General features: G+C 43.7%; 1 protein-coding gene across 1 annotated transcript in view; it reads right to left on the bottom strand.

Annotated features, from left to right (window-relative positions):
• The window catches only part of SLC4A8 (solute carrier family 4 member 8), a 70,025-nt gene that overhangs the window by 49,397 nt on the left and 483 nt on the right, over positions 1 to 20,145 (bottom strand). The window contains exons 2-3 of the mRNA XM_063119766.1: positions 12,801 to 12,882; positions 693 to 824 (exon numbers count right to left, since the gene is read on the bottom strand). Coding sequence (XP_062975836.1) covers positions 693 to 824; positions 12,801 to 12,882 — 214 coding nt within the window. The remainder of the gene's footprint in view (positions 1 to 692; positions 825 to 12,800; positions 12,883 to 20,145) is intronic.

Here is a 20,145-nt window from a genome sequence, read left to right as displayed (position 1 = left end):
AAAATAGCAAAAAAATGAGGGGGCAGCATCAGCACACATGTCTTTTTTCCTAAGTGTAAGCCGCTTTGAGAGCCTTTTTTGGCTGAGGAGCGGGGTATAAGTATGATAAATAAATAAATAAATAAATAAATAATAGTAATCCATCTCTCCACCACCACCCCACCTGCCAGACACTTCAGGTTTAGCCACAAATCACTGGCTGTTGTGCCAGCTCTGAGTGTCCTGAAATGACACATGGAAAATGACACATGTGAAAAGGATCTCAGGATCACAACAGCATGATGCAGTTGCAAAACAAAAAGAGACGAGCGAGATTTTTAGGCTGCATTAATACAACCTGTTTCCAAGTTACCAAAACATCTGAAAGGCTACAGGTGGCCCTTCCCTGACGTAGAGTGTTGACAGGAGCTCCTGGGGCAGAAGCTGGACTACCATCAACTGGAGACGCTCTAGTTGTGGATTTCCTTCAATGAACTGGGGGTTAGACCAGATGCCCCAGCAGGTCCCCGCATTTTTATGATATCCCAGCCATTTCACAGATCTGTCTCCATGGTCACCTCAACATCTTTGGGAGAGTAAGGACCTGCTTCATGGTATCAAGTTGACCACCATCTGAGCCCCTGAAGAATTATATAAATCACTTGCACTGGCACCACATTCAAATCATGGAATAACTGGCACTGCATATTTACCATGAGACTCTTGATCTGGAGTGCTTTCCTTCGCCCGGTCTCGTTTCCTGTGTTTCTGTCCATGAGGTCTGTGGTGCCTGTGGCCCTGTCTCACTAAAGGCATCCGTACCCCGACATACAAAGTCCTGTGCCCTGGAATAAGAGCAGAGGTGGTTATGATCTGCATTGCTGGCAGCGTAACAGGGCATTTCATCATTCGACAGAACTGCTCATCATTGTGGTGTTTCAGCCCCTACCCTCATCCATCTCCCAACGATTCTCCTGGCACCACCCTCATAAATCCCAAGGATCTTCCAACATTTCTGAAAAATACTGAGGGCCAAACTAGACATTTATTTTATTTGTTTATTTATTTAAAACATTTCTTAGCTGTCTTTCATACATTCTTTCATACAATAATAATATTGTTAGTGGATGTTAGTCTAAATGATGTTGTATAAATGATGCTGCAGTTCAAGAACCCTTTTCAGCTACTTACTGCCATTATCTGCCCATCTGAGAGCATGGGCTGATCTCAGTGGTTCGACTGTTTCACAGCATCTAATATTCTGCACCCACAGGGGAACCATGACAGAGCACTCTAGTGGTCTCTAGTGGGCCTGGGCTTAGAATATGACTACGCAGCCAGAATCAAAACCTGGTAAGAGTTCCCTGATGCTAATTGTGTAAACAGCTACATGTCACAGGCAGGGTCAGGTGGGAGGTTCATATTAATATAGGAAATAAGCAAATTGGGATGGCCATAGTAATTGCAGGCATACTGTACGAAGGGGACAAAAGCTTCTAGTAAATCAACTCATGGAGACAAGTAGTGATGCACTTAACAGATTGGAGCTAGGGAAACAGAGGATGAAAGGCAACTTTGGTCCATACTACCAGCTGGCTAAAGAGATACAGAGGATGTACAGACTAGGGTCCTGGTGGCCATTTGTTGGTGGGCGAACAGAGAAACATGTAGGCCATGGCTTCTTGAAGCAGTGCATTCGACTATAGGGAGATACACAGTCTACACCTACCAAGCCAAACACAGCTTACCAGACATGTACAGCAGTCTGATAGTTCTTGACAACCACCTTTTTCTAATCCCAGGCAAGTAGCAAAAACAGGAGAGTCACCTTGTGGAGGGCAGGCCTGGCCTACTCAGAAGCTGAAAAGCTACAAGCTACCTTTTGACTCTCAGGTAATCAGCACAGCTGTAGTTATCTTAAAAAATGGTAGGGGTATCTAAGCAAGCCTAAGACCCAGATAGAATGTCCGGTCTAAGACTTAATGTTGTGTCCCAATCCTTAGATCCCTCTGATGATAGTGCTGAGAAGTTCTGCACAGATGAGGGTTGGCAGGTCTCGGTCTTCAGGACTATGACCTCTTGTGCATGTCCCAAGCCCGCCTGAATTCCAGTTTGAGGGATAAGAATCCGTTTCCATCCCCTTCCCCCAGAAAACAATTTCTGAATCTGCCCAAGAGGCTGGAACTTCTGAGTCTTCAAGCAAGGAACCTGCATCCGCAAGTCTGGCATATGACAAATGCCCATAGAGATCCACCATATTTTGTAAGCACCGGACTAAGATGACAGAAGGCACAAGTCACCCCAAGTGATGCCATGATGTACATCTTCAAGCCAGAGCTCTGTCCTTTTGCATTTTGGGTACCTCTTAACTGAGGGTCAGAGCTTAAACACTCAGCAGGTCTACCTCACTATATAGGCCAGGAGTAGGGAACATCTGGCCCTCCAGATGTTGGTGGACTGCAGCTCCAAACAGCCACAGCCAGCATAGCCAATTGTTGCCAGACAAGCCAATATTCTGCTAATTTTGACATAAAAAGGAAGGTTTAATTCCGGCTTGAAAAAGCATAGGAGAAATCTGCCATTCTAAGGGCCAGGTCTGACACTCAAAGCAGAATGGTGTACGTGATACTAAGCCATCAATTCCCCCACCCCCTGGCATGACCATGACTCTTCGGATTTGGCTCCTTGACCTCCTACCCTCTTTAATCATATCTTCAATTTACATTGTGGCCTTAGCTAGACCTAAGGATCATCCCGGGGTCATCCCTGCCTGCTCCCGGGATATCCTGTGTGTCATTTATAACCGGGACGATCTGGGTTTAAACCTTAGATCTAGCTAAGGCCTAAGTTGAAAATGTCATCCCAAGAGAGTCACCAGGAAATCCACTCATCAGGTGTTAACATTTACCAGTTTATCTGAGCCCAGAGGAAGGAAAAGTTTGATTTCCAAACAGCATTTTGATATGCCATTGTTTAAGGATTGTGGCCATTGTTTGAGTTTTAAAGATTAAACTAAATTTGGGGGGCAAATAACTAGCTCCTAGACAGCCCAAAATTAGGGATCTCTTTGAACCAAGAGAAGCCTCATTCTAGTATTTGCCTCTTCTTCCCTAGTAACTCTGAGGGAGAGAATAGGAATTTTCCATAATCCAACGGACACGTAAACTAGATTTCACAAATCATAGTGCGCACAGAAAACCAGTGTCGCTGTCCAAGCCAGATTTTTTTTTTAATCCCCAGGAAACTGAACAAAAATAGCCTTTAACTAGGAAATTGCAATTTAAAAGTTTTATCAGAAAAAAAGCTCAGAAGAGCTCATTAAGCAGAAGGAAGGATTAAAGCAAAAACTACATAAAGGCATAGGCAAATTAAGTTAAGCCTATCTCCTGACAATGACTTGTATAAGGAAATTTACATTCACATATCAACTGCGACTGATTAGATTATTTTGGGGCTTTCAAAGCCAGGCTTCAAAACCTGCCAGACTAAGGCTGCAACTTTATGCATGCTTACCTGGCAATACGTTCCACTGAATGTAGTGGGGTTAACTTCGAAGTGAACATGTGTAGGATTGCTCTGTAAGACAATCTTGCAGAGAGGTTCAGGAGGGCCAGTAGTTCAACGTCAAAGCACCTGCTTTGCATGCAGAACGTCCCAGGTTTGATCTCTGACATCTCCAGATAGGACAGGAAAAACTCCTGCTAGAAGCCCTCGGGAGATGCTGCCAGTCAGTGTCTGGAAGTCTTGATAACACTGAGCAGTATTATCAGTGTTGACAATACTGAGTTTGATGGATCAATAGTCTGACTCAGTGTATGGCAGCTTCCTGTGCAACAAGTCTAGAGATACACTGGGCCTGTTCAGACAATACACTAAGTCATGGTTAGGCCGCTATCCCTTCTACAGCAAATGGTTAGTGAGCTACCATGGGTAGGAATGGTTCACATGACACGCTAAGTCGTGGTTCACACAACACACTAAGCCATAATGTTTAGCTCAAATGTTTAACCACCATGGCTTAGCATGTCATCTGAAAAGGGTCAGTAGCTCACTCTTGCTGCCTGTTGCTCTTTCCAGCTGGCACCGTTTCATTAAGAGCTTTGCATGTGTGTGTTTTCCCAGTGCTTAATTTCTAAAAAAGAATGATGCCTGAATTAGGGTGACCATATGAAAAGGAGGACAGGGCTCCTTAACCTTTAACAGTTGTATTGAAAGGGGAATTTCAGCAGCTGTCATTTATATACATGCAGCACCTGGTGAAATTCCCTCTTCATCACAACAGTTAAAGCTGCAGGAGCCCTGCCCTCTTTTGTATCTGGTCATTCTAGTACAGCTACTACAACTTTAACTGTTGTGATGAAGAGGGAATTTCACCAGGTGCTGCATACTTCGAAGTGACACCTGCTGAAATTTCCTTTGCAATACAACTGTTAAAGATACAGGAGCCCTGTCCTCCTTTTCATATGGTCACCTCTGCCTGAATGCAAGTTTACTTGGACGCTATACTCTTCTAACCTGGAAGACCTCTCGCACCCAATCTCAAATATGCTCAGGCAATGGATACTTAGAGGTGAGGAAAGTGCACTCAGCTCATGTTTAGTGGCCCTCCCTTCTTTGTTATTACTGCACATCTTCCAATACTGAGCCCTGTTCACAAGTTTTGGGGTGTGTGGCCTGTTACACCATGGCCTTTATTTATATAAAACTGGGAAGGAGGGAAAATTTCATGACATTTTGCAGCTCTGCTCTTTATTATTAATTTAAGCACATTGTGCCACACAGGATCCAAAAAGAGAATAAAGAGAATGAAGCATAAGACCCAGAGGAAGGAGCTACAAGGATTCTTTTTTCACCTTTGTACTTAGATGGGCTCCCTCTTGAGGACGACTTCCCTTTGGTATAAAAAGGAATTATTTATAGGAATTGACACCCTGCTTGCTTTGTGCGGGATTTGATAGAGACTAGAAGCACACAATGTGCCCCATTGATTTCTAAATCCTGTTAGGAAGATTAGTGCTCTAAACTACCTTAAGAGTCCCTTTGTAACTAATATGCATGTATGGAATTTTAAATAAACAACAGACAGTGCAATCCTATGCATGTTTACTCAGAAACAAGTCCCACTGTGTTAAATTGGACTGGCTTTTTGGTAAGTCTGTTTAGGATTACAGCCTAAGATCAGCTGAAGTTCCAAATACAGTTCTCAGGACAGAAATGGAATAAATTAATCTCAGAAATGAAATGCAGTAAACTCAAGATTTGGTATTTTGACTCCCAATCCCAATACAGTGGCTGAAAGCAAGGTTGTTTTCTCAAAAGGTCAATACTTTCTCTTCTCCCAGGCATTTAACAGCATTTAACAGAACATGCTGAGTTTGTTTGTTTTTAATGGACCCCAGAATAGCTGTTTTTATAAGGATACTGTGTTTTTATGCTTTTTATGTTTTTAAACTTTGTATATTTGTTTTAATGTTTACTGTTTTAAACTTTTGTAAACCGCCCAGAGAGCTTCGGCTATGGAGCGGTATATAAATGCAATAAATAAATAATAAAAATAATACTGACACTCCTTTAATATCCACAGTTGTTGTTTTAGACCTCAAAATAAAGATTTTGCATTTTGTATTCACCTCTGAGAATTTGAAATGGATTTTTGACTTTGTTTTAGAACCTACATGGGGAGACACAAAAACACACTGGAATTGGGGAGACACACCCACGTCCTGATGTGTGATGGGAGACACACCCCACACTGCTGCTTCATGCTCGGGGAGGAACCTGAAGCCGCCACCTCCTTGCCCCAGTGATCCTGTCTGGCTTGGGGCTGTTGGGGAAATGTCCCCAATGCGGTTGCTGCTTTTCTCTGATCTCTGCAAAGTGTGGGCCTCGCTTCTGCTCTAGACAGAAGATTCTTGACTCTTGGGCTTGTTCGCCATGTTCCAGAGTGAAATCTCAATCCAGTCCAAGTCTTGGGCTTTCATGCACCCCTTCCCTTCATGGCAGGGAGAAAGCAACAAGTAAATTGGACTTAATTTGCCCTCGCCATAAAGAATGGACTGAGCAGTGGTATAGGGTGCAGAAAGAAGCATCCAGGTAGCCCTATTAGTAGTAGTAGTAGTAGTAGTAGTAGTAGTAGTATCCCATCTTTTGCCCAATACTGCCCAATAATGTTTGTGTAGCTCCCTGAAATTCCAATCAGTTCTTGGCAAATCTCCCTAGCACACTCCCAGAGTCCATTCAAATAATACCAGATGGCTCATTTGGGCAAACAACTGTTCATGTGTGCCATCTACTCGCATGAGAACTGCCATGTAAGAACAATAAACTGACAAGGTAAGTGTGAGAATATCCCTGAGTTCCTCAAAAGAGGACTGGATGGAAATGAAATAATCATCATGTTACTGTACATTGGTTTTATTGTAATTGTTATGGGTTTTGTGGTTTTTTTCATCAGACTTTAATTGCCATAAACTAATAATGCAAAAACTAATGAATCATTATTTAATAGCATCCTGTTCCTCCCTTTCTTCCAAAGTTTGAAGATTCTGGCTCTCTTCAGCATTCTCTGTTGTAGCTCCCACCCTTTGGAACTTCTCCCTATGAAGCCCCCCTGAGTTCTTTCTTGCAGGAATGCAGGAGGCAAGAGAAAGCATTTTGTTAGGTCGGCATTTGGTGGGGGGGACACAGTGTGGAAGAGAGAAGGAGAGAGAGAGAGAGAGAGAAGGAGAGAGAGAGAGAGAGAGAGAAGGAGAGAGAGGGAGGGAGAATGAGAAGGAGGGAGGGAGGGAGAGAACTGAAATTTCCAAAAACTGTTATTCTGCTGTATTTATGACTGTAAACTCCTTTAGTCTTTTCTTGGCAGTTCATAATATTTCTTATTAGATTTCACTGTACAACATGCTTGGGTGGAGTTTTGCCCCTCTGGAAAGATTAACCATTTCTGAATCAGTGTGTGTGTGTGTGTGTGTGTGTGTGTGTTCGTGTGTGTTCTTATGATCCACAGAAAGATACAGTCTTACTTTGGCTTTTCATCATAATGAAGCCCTATCAGATCCTCATTCATTCATCCACATCATCTGTATGTTGAAAATTTGCATGAAGACTTGGAACAGTTTGTGCTAAGGAACTATTTTATTCAGAGGGATATTTGCAAGCAGAACAAGCAGCAGGCTGTATTTGTTGGATAAATATTTGCTAGTCATAGCAGGAAGTACTCATGCTGTCACATAACATGAGTTAAGATATTTTAAACATGCTTTTGTATCCAAGTGTCGATATAGAAGCAGGTGCGCCACCCAAAGGATGGTAGTGCCATCTCCATAAAGCTTCAGCATTCAAGCTAGTGGATCCTTAAACATCATTAAGGAACCACTTGCCTCAGATACATAAACATTTTATAAAGGAGAGAACTCCAGTTACAGAGTGCTCCATGATCCCACAACTGAGGGTGCTCTGGCTTCTTAGATTCCATGTGCTTGAGAGCTCTGCACACAATCAATGATCACTCCTAAGATTTTGATTTCTAAACATCAGCTTTTATTCATTATGAAAGTCAAGTTTTTTGTAGTTTTGAGGATGACAAGGCTGGACCATAGGCATCTGTTGGAGATGAGTCAGGACCAAAGAGTCAAAAGAGCCAGGGAACAGGCAGGAATCAGAACCAAGAAGTGGACTAGAAGTTGGAGATGGTGACCATATTTTGGAAACCAAAAAGGAGGACAACATAGTCGGCCCACAAGGGGGGATACCCACCAATATGTTCGGCCCCAGGGGGCATGCCCAGCCCCCAAGGGGGCATGCCCACCCAAACATAGCCTTGGTCACTTATCTGATTTTACAGCACACAATTAAGACAAATCTGTTCTACTTAACATCTTAATGTTAAAATCACTGAAATAAAGAACAAGTGAGACATTCAATGTATTGGGAGCGGTCATTAGGGGATTTGGAGCTAAATGCCATCAATACGCTGATGACACGCAGCTCTACCTCCCTGTGACAACTGAATCAGGTGAGGCTGCGCAAGTCCTGGACCAGTGCCTAGACTCAGTAATGGGCTGGATGAGGGCCAATAAACTGAGACTGAATCCTGGCAAGACAGAAGCCCTGTGGGTGAGTGGTTCCCGAGTCCCGGAGACAGGCTCATTGCCTGTTCTGGATGGGGTTGCTCTGCCTCTGAAAGAACAGGTTCGTAGTTTGGGGGTACTCTTAGACCCGTTTCTGTCGTTGGAGGATCAAGTAGCCGCCACGGCTCGGAGTGCCTTTTACCATTTTCGGTTGGTTCGCCAACTACGGCCTCTCCTGGACAGGGATAGCTTGACCACGGTGGTACAGGCATTGGTAACCTCAAGATTGGATTACTGCAACGCGCTCTATGTGGGGCTGCCCTTGAAGCTGCTCCGGAAGCTGGAGCTAGTGCAGAATGCTGCAGCTCGGCTGTTGTCTGGAGCTGCCCCTTTCCAGCATGTAACTCCTCTGCTGAGGGAACTGCACTGGCTGCCTATTCGCTACCGGGCCAGGTTTAAGGTTCTTGTACTTGTGTACAAAGCCCTAAACAACTTGGGGCCAGGATACCTGAGAGAGCGCCTTCTCCCTTACCAACCTGCCCGGTCACTGAGGTCATCCGAGGGCCTGCTCCTGGTGGTTCCACCTAGATCCATCCTCCGATTGGAATCCACCAGGGGAAGAGCCTTCAGTGTGGTGGCGCCCCTCCTGTGTAATTCCCTGCCTCTGGAGGTCAGGCAGGCACCAACCTTGTACTCCTTTCGGCGCCTCCTGAAAACATCTTTATTCCAAGAAGCCTTTCTTTAACATGCAGCCTTGGATTACTGTGTTGTTGTTTTTTGCTTCTTTTTAAATTTTGTTTTAACTGTTTTATTCTGTTTTTATTTTCATTTTTACCTTGTACACCGCTCTGAAATTTTTCAATGGGGAGCGGTATATAAATATTCTAAATAAATAATAATAATAAATATCAGAAATTAATTTCACTTACTCCTACTTTTGCAGCTTTTGCTGTACTTTGAAGCTTTTGCTGTACTCTGTGTAACACATTCTCCCCTTCCCTCAAATATCTTTTTTGACTGTATCCTCACTCCACTGCAAGCTGCTGCTGCTGCTGCTAATGGAGTTGACTTCTTTATTTTTAAATTTCATTTTTTTAAAAAAGTGTGTGATTGTCACAAGTTTCTCTACTGTAACATTAGGGTGGGTGTTGTGGGCGGTGGACACTTTCATACTTCTCACTTATATACATTAGCTTCTCAAGGCTTGTGCGTTGGCACCACTTCGCACATCCAGACTTTGAACTCCTGCCTACTTCCTGCACAAACACGCAACTATGAGAACCTCTTTCTAATGCCCTGTGTTGCATGCCAGCACTGTGGGACTAAGTTACAACAGGTGTCTTTGGATTGTCAGTGCAGCCTCTGTTGTCTCTAAGTCATTGCAGCCAAACCAAAGTCTCCAGACTCAAACAATCTCCCTCTCTCTCTGCCAAAGTCTCCTGACAGTCCAGCTAGGCTGCGCACTTGTGGCCGGGGGTATTGCTTATTGCAGTTTATTGCTTGGTCATGTCCAGTGACTCTTACTTTAAAAACCGCCGCCACCAGCTGCCTCCACCTCCTCTCCTCCTGCACAACTGCTCGACTCTGATGCACTCTTAAAACACCCTGGGTGGCAAGCCAGCCTCTCAGAGCCAAGCTACAGGTGCATCTGGGTTGCCTTCAGCCTCTCTCTGCCTTATGCCAGACAGCCAACATCTCCAGCCTCCAACAATCCCCCCGCTCGCTCACTCTGCCAAAGACTTGCAACGGTCCAGCCAGGCTGCGCACTTGCACCCTGTGGCCAGGGGTAGGGTACCAGTTATAGCTTGGTCGCATCCAGTGACTTGTTTTTTAAAAAAAATTCCATCACCAGCCACATCTACCTGCACCAACACTGGACTCTGAGACGCTCTTAAAATGCTCTGTGTGGCACGCCAGCCTCTCAGGGCTAAGCTACAGCCATCTCTTAGTTGTGACTCTGTCTGAAACTGATGTCAGGCAAAGCCTCCAGCCAGCCAATGCCTGCACTAACACTTGATTCTGAGATACTCTTGAAAGGCTCTGTGTTGCTTGCTAGCCTCTCAGGGCTCAACTACAACTATCTCTGAGTTGTGTCTTCAGTGTAACTATTATTATTATTATTTATTTATTTATTTATTTATTTATTTATTTATATAGCACCATCAGTGTACATGGTGCTGTACAGAGTAAAACAATAACATAGCAAAACCCTGCCGCATAGGCTTACATTCTAATAGAATCATAATAAAACACTAAGAAGGGGAAGAGAATGCACCAAACAGGCACACGGTAGAGTAAAACTAACAGTATAAAAGTAAGATCAAAATCAAGTTTTAAAAGCTTTAGAAAAAAGAAAAGTTTTTAGCTGAGCTTTAAAAACTGCGATTGAACTTGTAGTTCACAAATGTTCTGGAAGAGCGTTCCAGGCATAAGGGGCAGCAGAAGAAAATGGACGAAGCTGAGCAAGGGAAGTAGAGAGCCTTGGGCAGGTAAGAAACATGGCATCTGAGGAGCGAAGAGCACAAGCGGGGCAATAGTGTGAGATGAGAGAGGAAAGATAGGAAGGAGCTAGACTGTGAAAAGCTTTGTATATCAACAGGAGAAGTTTATATGTCTTTAAGAGAAATGCCAGCCAGCCAAAGCCACAAATCTATTTATTTTTCTCTGACACGCACTTCAAACATTCTGCATTGCATGCCAGCAGTGCAGACAGAGCCTAGCTCACAAGCGAACAAAGTGAAGTGGAAGAGAAGGTGTAGCAAAGCAAAACAATGACATGCCAGGTTCCAACATTTGCAACAACAGGACATCCACAAAGGTGAGAGTCTCTCTTCTTGACTGGCACCTCACTGTTGTTTGTGAGAGTTTTTCTCTAAGGATGACCCTTCATTGCCCATGATGTGGAACTCTAAGAAAAAGGCCTCTGGCTCATTCTGTTTTGCCCTGTGGGCTGCTTTGACTGACCTCTCCTTTCCCACAGGTGTCTGACTGCCCACCAAATCTACAACAGGAAAGGTGCCCTGCTCGCCCAGCACTTCTTAGCTAAAAACTGGAGATCCCATTGATGCCCAGAGAGGACTGCTCAAGATGCAAGATCCCAAGGAGAGGTCACATTCCAGGGAGCAGAGTCTGTCTGGATAGCAGGGCTTCCTGTCCCTTTGTCCTGGATTCTAATCATGTTGACTGCTCATACACTTCTACTGTATCTCACTAAGGGCATATATATGGAAGGCAACATCCTGCACTCTCCCCATTGATGCTTTATACACTTAAACTAGGACTGCTAAGTTTCTCTTCCCAGTACCCAGTGAGGTGTCCCTTACTCCTTAATTTCTCTAGTAGTGGTGGTAGAGGAAAAGGAAGTGCATTAGAAGTGACACGGTGCATGTGCATTGTGTACTGTCAGAGCAATTGCTCCAGGGATGGCACCCACTTGGGCAAGATGGTGCCATCAGAAATCGCCATACTGGGACTCCAGCACACAATGCACAGACAAGGGGCCAGCTTAGGCCTCAGCTAGACGTACTGGTCTAGCGCAACAGAGGGGTGAAGATCTCGCGATACTTTTATCGCGAGATCTCCCCCTCTGTTTACACGTGGCGTACGATGACTTCAGAGGGAGAGGACGTCGCGCCCACCATTTTGTTTTTGTTTTCTTAAAGAGGAAGGAGAACAGGAGCACTTGTGCGCAAAAAGTAAATAGTTTTTATTTTTTAAAAAAATCCCCGCTCCCCCCACCCCACCTCCATGAGGGGCTGGTGCGCAGGTCCTAGCCCATGAGTAACCACAAGGAGCCGGGACAAACCGTGACGCACGCTCACACGTTCCACAGTCTTGGGATCAACCCGAGACAATGGAAAAAGCGGGCCTAAAGTGTAGGGCCATATCCCGGAGCAAGGGAGGGATCATCCCTCCCTGATCCCGGGATCCCCTGTGCATCATGTGAATGCACAGGGATGATCCCGGGAATCGCCCCAGGATAAAGCCCCAACTAGCTATGGCCTTAGAGCCCCTTCCGCTCCTTCCTGCCAACACAAAGAGGTTGAGGTTTTTACTGAGCACAGCTGGCACATTTTGGAATTTTCCCCACAAAAGATTTCCACCACCCGAGGAAAGGTGTTCAGCCTTATACACCAAATTATATATATATATAAAAAGGCAAAGCAAGCATATCCCCCCAAAACCCAAGACAGGTCTTTTTATTCACATGGGATGAACTGTGGCTGAAAATATGACACTTGTCATGCACACTATCCCATCTGCAACATGGAAGAGTGGAAACAGATCAGGGACCAAAACAGGCTGAAGAGAGTTGTGTGGATTGGAGGGACAGAGATGTACTGGATGCAAATCTGTCCATTCATTCATCCATCCATCCACCGCATACTTAACCACCACCCTGCATGAGTGACATCATATTTGTTTTACACCATATCTACCCTGTTTCAAAAACGTTCAGATACATACAAAAAGGTCACATACACTGAGTTGCTGAACTTAAAATAAAGCAACATGAAAAATGAGCAAACTTCAAAATCCTAAAGGAAGGCTATAGACTTTCTTGGAACTTGCATTTTTACTGGATTCTTTGTTTTTGCCACAGAATATAAGCAGTTATACGATTTACACAATACTTTTCACTGCATCTTGAACCTTCTCTTTTAGAATACACATTTACTTCAATTCCCAAATCGTTAATGATGACTAATGGCCTGCCAGGAAAATGGAGAGAGAGGGAAAGAATTCAGGAAGTACCTTCAAGCTCTTCTGGTTCATAATGAATGTTGACAACATTGCTGGTGCCTCCCAGATCCACAACAGCCTCATCCTCAGGTCTCTGTTAGAAAAATAAATAGAGTGTATCATACAAACATATCCGTGCACAAATCTCTGTATCCAGAACCAGAATAAAGAACATGGCAACTCTATGCTGAAACATATTCTGGAATGCTATTGGTTTCTGTCACTTACATGCTTGCTTTCTCCTCTGCACACACAAAGGTGGGGCTATATGTATTTGGACCGAAGCTTGCACATACACACACACACACAGAGTCACATTTCATCCCACCCAACTTGTCTTCAGAACCTTCTGCTATACACACAGCATTCCGTGAATTCTAGCATTCTGTGTCTCCATGATGAAGTGTCTTCTAGAAATATGGCTTCAAGCAGCCATGATATGTTCTTACCTCCATTACACATTTTTGTTCTGTTTGCTTTTTTGATAGCATAGGAAAACCAGGGGGAGAATTTACACCTTTTGGTTGCTAGGCTCTTGGGCAAGTATGAGCTTGTAGTATCAACTCCGCTCATTCTCTCGCCTAAATATTGCCTCCACAATTGCAACTAGATATTTTTGGTTGAAGGTATTTAGAGCAGCATTCCCCAACCTGATATGCTCCAGATGTTTTGGACAACAGCTCCCATAATCCAGCCAGCATTAGTCATGCTGGCTGAGGCTGATGGGAATTGTAGCCCAAAGCATCTGGGGAAGGCCTCCTTTAAATCAATACACAGATTTAAAGACTTATTTTGCTTGAAATGACAGTTGAGATTCTGAAAAAACAAATGTGGACCTTTTGCCTTTCCCAGTATCTTAAAAACTGTTTAAGGCCTTCTCAAAACCCACAGGTCATGATTATAGATAAACACATCAGTCTATTTCTGATTCAGGTCAATTGCACTTGAATTCATTTATACCTTATAAAGGTAAATGAACCTTTACCTAACAACAGAACAAAGGAAACTGGGAATATAGGCAGGTGGGGTGGAGGGAGTTAAGAGCCAAAAAGTAGAGAGACTTAAAAGTAAGAAAGAGATGGTTTTAGAGGATACAAAAAAAGGATACAGAAGCCAGGTAAGATGGAGAAAGAAGAGAATTGTGGTTGGAACAATACTTGGAAAGAACAAGCCAGGCAGCAGAATAAAGGACCGAAATGAGAGGGTAGAGATGAGAAATAGGTCTGAATAAAACACTGACATAATCCAGACACGAAATAATGGGAGACAACCAAGGTCTGATCGCACGGTAGTCTTCTTACAGACACAAATCATGGTGTTCTGTTTTTCCCTCAAATGTGAAATTTCACAGTATCTACTACACTGCTTACGTTTTCCACCTGCCCCCTAGTATGTGATTTCCTGTTCACAGACCTACTGTTCATCCCTCCCCCAGGCCACAACTTCCCAACCCCTCTGCCAGTTTTTCCTTTCTTCCATTTGTGTCTCCCTCTTCTCCTGTTTCTGTGGGCATAGCGTAGGCGAGTCAGTTTACCTATGTGCACACCTTTTTTAATAAAAAAATGTGCCACAGTGTTGTGTGGAAGCTTGCAAATGCACATTTGCAAAAGAAGGTAACTTCAGAAGTGTGCAAGTCCAGCATCATCAAAATAAAAATAAATAAAGGAAAAACAGCCATATTTGTACTACAGCAACCAGAAATGAAATGACACAAAGGGGAGCGAAATTATGCTACATGGACACGCTCATTCAGAAACATCACAGCAAACATCACAACCACACAACCACAGAAATGTCTCTTGGTCCTGAAAACAGGGACCAGAATTTCTTTACAGTACTATGGCATGCCAGAAAACACTTAACATATTTTCCTCATTGTGAAAAAATATGGGAATTCACAGGCCTTAGCTAGACCGGGTTTTATCCCGGGGCGAACCCCGGGATCGTCCCTGTGCATCCACATGACACACAGGGGATCCCGGGATCAGGGAGGGATCATCCCTCCCTTGCCCTGGGATACAGGCCTCCCCTTTGAGCCCGCTTTTTCCGCGGTCCCGGGCTGAGCCCGAGACCGTGGAACGTGTGGCTCGTTGCCGCGTTTTGACCCGGCTCCACGCGATTCCTCACACAGGGCGCAGTGCTCCTCAGGAACGCTGTGCCCATCAGGGGTAGGGTGGGGGGAGCGGAAAAAGTAATTAAAGTTTTTTAAAAAACGTACCTTTAGTGCACGAGCGTTCATGCGCTTCTTCCTCTTTAAAAAAAATGGCGGGCACAACGCCTCTCCTCCTGAGGTCGTCGCGCCTCATGTGTAAACGGAGGAAGGATCTCGCATTAATCACAACACAAGATCTTCCCTCCTCCGTCGCGGACTATGAGGTAGGTCTAGATAAGGCCACAGGGTGGCTGCAGGACCTTGCACAAGCAGAACAAGGTGGTGGCACGTTAAATGCCACATCCAATCAAGCCCAAAGAGTAAGAACAGCACTGACAGGAAAAAGGGATCTGATTTTAGGAGATGTTGCATAGGCAAAAGCCATAAAACTGAACGATGAACTGAAAACAAGGAATAAAGAGGCATCTGCGGTCTTACAAAGCTTCCCTGTATTTTTATCAGGCTACTTCCTTGGTCTCTCTTTCCACTGAAACTGCTTTCTAGGAATATCATGCATACATATTAGCTTGTTTCTCACAAATAGGTCTAGAGATAGGCGGCAATAGGATGGCCAGACACCTGAGGCGCCTGTAATTGTAGAAAAAGAAGTGACATTGGGAAGTACTGCTTGACATGCAGAAGAAAGTAACGCTTCTACCCTCTTTTATATATGGGCATCCTAGGCAGCACAATAAAAAGCAGAGCTTGAAATGTCAAACAAACACAAGTTAAACTTTTAAAACTGACTGAAAACTGCTCAAGATAACCATGAGAGAGAGAATTATTAATTATGTTAGTACTGACAAGAGGTCAATTAAATAAACAAATAAAACATTGTTTCTAACTCCTAAGACTTGAAAACTTAAAACCTAGCTGGTACTCTTGCATGCTGCACAAGTTCCATTCTAAGAAGCAATAGATGAGTCAAAATCCAAAACACTAGCTCTTGTTCTCTTTGGCTGCGTTCACACATCACACTAACCAATGGTGGGTGGCAAGCTTTGCTGGGTAAGTGGTTATGCAAACAATCTGTGCTCCTGTCAGACAATCAAGCAAACAAACTACACAGCATAGTTTATTTCACCTCCTTTGCTTCACCTCCTCCTGTAGTTCTCCCATCAGCCAGGCAGATTTCCCAGCTTCCTTTGTGGTGGGAATAGAGATTGCCTGAGAGAAACAGAGCAGGGGCAGCATTCTTGGCCAATCTTGCTGTGCAGCTCTGTAGGCGATCTCCCTAATCCATGCTAGCACAAAAGACAACACGCTAACCCATCGTAGATATGAACAACCTCTACTGCAGACCAAGGGTTCTCTGAGTGGATTGTTGGAGGAAGCAAACAATTCACTCTGAGAAGTATAGATTCCAAATCATGTGAGGGGTTACCCTCTGTTCAGCACTGGTTAGGCCATATCTTGACTACTTTGTCTGGTTCTGGGCACCACACTTCAAGAAGGATGCAGACAAGCTGGAGCGTGTTCAGAGGAGGGCAACGAGGATGATCAGGGGTGTGGAAACAAAGCCCTATGAGGAGGGACTGAAAGAACTGGGCATTTTTAGCCTGGAGAAGAGAAGATTGAGGGGAGACATGATAGCACTCTTCAAATACTTAAAAGGTTGCCACACAGAGGAGGGCCAGGATCTCTTCTCAATCATCTCTGAGTGCAGGATACAGAATAATGGGCTCAAGTTACAGGAAGCCAGATTCCAGCTGAACATCAAGGAAAATTTCCTGACTATTAGAGCAGTATGACAATGAAACCAATGACCTAGGGAGGCCATGGGCAATCCCACACTAGAGGCCTTCAAGAGGCAGCTGGACAGCCATCTATCAGGTATGCTTTAAGGTGGATTCCTGCATTGAGCAGGGGATTGGACTCGATGGCCTTATAGGCCCCTTCAAACTCCACTATTATATTATTATATTATTCTAAACCACCATGGGCAAAGGGGTAACGTCCCACAGAGAACATGTTAACCCATCATGTGTTGTTCCGGAAAATAAACCATCAAGTGTTATAGTGTTGTGTGAACCCAAACTTCCTCTCTCCCTTTGTCTGTCGTCCTGGCAGAGGATCAGCATGGATTTCAGGAAGGGTGACTAGCTCCTGCTAAACATTGAAGAGTAAATTCTACTTAGTCAAATGAACAGATTTGACTAAGCACATGATCTCATCCACAGACTACAAATCAAGCCATAAAACCTCTAACATGTAGATATGTAGCAGATGATCAAGGAATTAAGCATTTATAAAATGGGTGGGTTTTTTCTAAACTGACTTTTGAAGAGAGGCTACCAAAAATAGCCATTTCATAGATGGAGTGCACTCATGAAATATATTTTTCTAAATATTTCTGTTGTTTTCTGTTACCCTAACACAAGAAAAAGGTTAAATATTAAATATTGAGACTCTAAGATAATAACAACTAGGTAGGCAGACCTATCCTTTAAGATAACTAGGTAGACTGGACCTACCTAGTTATTTTCCACCCCTGCTGGTGCCTTAACAACCAGCAGTCTGATGCGCAGAAGCCAGTAGATAAAGCTTTTCATGGCATGGAGATAAACATCATCCCTTGCTATTTTCTGCAGATCAACCAGTTAAAAGGCTCAGGAGCTAGTAAAAAAAGTTGGCAACTCTAGTTCAAATGCCAAACAGAGGTGAATACCATAGGTAGTGTTGGCCTTAAGTGTTTGGCAGTGGCTTTTATTTTAAATCTGTTCCTCTAGAACTTCAGCCCCTTCCTAGAGTTAAAAGACCTAAAGATGGCAGTGCACGGACTGGTAACTTCGAGGCTCGACTTCTGCAACGCACTCTACATAGTGCTACCTTTGTGCCTAGTCTGGAAACTTCAACTAGTTCAAAATATGGCAGCCAGGTTGGTCACAGGTATATCTAGGGGTGACCACATTACACCAGTCTTAAAATCTCTTCACTGGCTGCCAATTAGTTTCTGGGCGAAGTATAAAGTGTTGGTTATCACCTCTAAAGCCCTTCATGGTTTGAGACCAGGCTACCTGCAGGATTGCCTTCTCCCATACAATCTTCCCCACACGCTCAGGTCCTCCGGGAAGAATTTACTTCAGTCAGCAAAGACTAGGCTGACAAAAATTACCCAGAGGACCTTCTCTTCTGCTGCTCCCAGACTGTGGAATAGCCTGCCGCAGGAGACTCATCAGCTTGACAGTCTTTTAGCATTCAAGAAAGCTATCAAGACTGATCTCTTCCAGCAGGCCTATCCAGTGGAATTTTAGGATGCTTTTAGTATGCTTTTAGGACGTTTTTAAGATTTTTTTAACAGTGTATACTATGTTTTTAATCAGTATTTTATGCTTGCTGTTGTTCTCCGCCTTGATCCAATCAGAGAGGCGGGTAAGAAATTTTATTATTATTATTATTTGCTGGTATTCAGAATTTCCATGGACTTCTACAGGTGATTAGTAAGCACTTCTACTATGGTAACATTAACATTTGCATCTCACAATGGCAAGTTAATGCCAAAATACCATTAAAATGCATTTAATCAATGCTCTAGCTAGCTATGGTTACCTAAACTCCCCTTTTTTAAATGAATGGAAAATGCCAAGAAATTATTTAACTACTAGTAGTCTTCCAAAGGTAACGCACTCACTTTAAAAAGGTGTTTTACCTGTAAGTTCCTATATGATGTCATGGTTGTCTTCAGCAGGGGTGCAAGGCAGAAAAAAGCAGGAATGAACTTTCTTCTGATATCAAGGCTTCAGATTACAATCCCGGGCTAAGTTCGTTTCTGGGGTAAGATGACATAACCAAAGGGCATCCCGAGTCCATTCCATGTACCTATCTAGCTGAATGGATATTGACACCAGAAGAAGCCAGTTTTAAATTTTACTACTTCTTAACCATGTCTCTTAGTCAACCTAAAAAACAGGTGGGTAGATGGGGAAGGAGGGGGCAGTTGGACTACTTGAGAGGCTGCTTCAAAAGGATTTCCTCACTAACATCCTTCCTAAGGTGATCTGACCATCATTATTATGACAGCACGGAACACAGCAGCATGAAGATTCCAAACAGATTGGTAGAGAGATCCATCCTTCTGTCCCATCTAAATGCATACATTCTTAGGGAATCTCCATGAAAAGCTAGGAGAGGAAAAGGAGGGATCCTTGAGGCTTTAGACGCTGTAACCACCCCTTTCTTGATACTGGAAATTGGTACAAAATCCACTGGGCTTCATCATATTTCCCATCTGGTAAGAAGGCCCCACTCTTTTCTTTACAGAAGTTACAGTCAGGCCTAGCATTCATTCCTTCATAACATCAAGCCTGGATGTCACGGTCACCATCAGCAGGAAGCCTCAAATCAGATTTCTTCTGGGAGTTCTACTGGATTCAGGTCTTGCTCCTTGGGCCACCATTTCTGATGTTCCCAGATGACCATGAACTTCAATAGCCCTTGTTTTACTCCAATAATACCTTCCCACATCTTTGGTTACTGTCCCTACCCTGTTCCTTTGCAACTTCTTCCTCCCTGTCTATAGGTTTTACCAGAGTAACAAAGCACTGATCCCAAACCTCTAGCATCTTTCTCTGCTCTCATCTACTAATGCCTTGCTTCCTGGTATTTTGAAGCCGCCTCATGCTCCTCAGTCTTGCCAACCCTTCTACTTACTTGCCCATCCCTCGCTCCAACCCTGCTATGCTCGCTTGCCTGGACTGCTTGATCCAGGAGGAGAGCAGTAGCTCTCAAGGGGTGGAAAGGTTTGCATGGAGTTTACTATTTACAGGTGTGCTTTGACTACTTATAGGTATATGCTGGGATCCAAGCCTCAATTAGTCATGAAAGTGGAGAAAGTAATCTATTTTATGAACGGTTAAATGCTGCATTGCTTTGATTAGTGTTATTATGGTCTTACTATTATGTATGAAAGCAGCCCTTGTGCTGGCTGGGTTGAATATAGTGGTTTTAAAGTTTCATTTTGTCTTATTGTTGATCTTTAACGATGAGATATTTGGAGAAGCAGCACATACATCTTTTTTTAAAAGAAAAACTAACTCATATCTAAAAACAGTATAAAAATCAGCTTTCTAAAAAGCACCAAAGTGCAATAGATAAAACAAGAAAAAATCCCCTCCCACTCCTAAAATCAGTCAGGAGGAAGGAGCTGAATCTTGATGAATGATGGCAGCATTCACATAAATAACATTTTTAAAAATGCATTCCCCC

Source organism: Elgaria multicarinata, chromosome 3, assembly GCF_023053635.1.
Source record: "Elgaria multicarinata webbii isolate HBS135686 ecotype San Diego chromosome 3, rElgMul1.1.pri, whole genome shotgun sequence".
Classification (NCBI taxonomy): Eukaryota; Metazoa; Chordata; class Lepidosauria; order Squamata; family Anguidae; genus Elgaria; species Elgaria multicarinata.
Note: the sequence above shows the minus strand (reverse complement) of the source record. Positions and strands in the feature narration are given on the sequence as shown.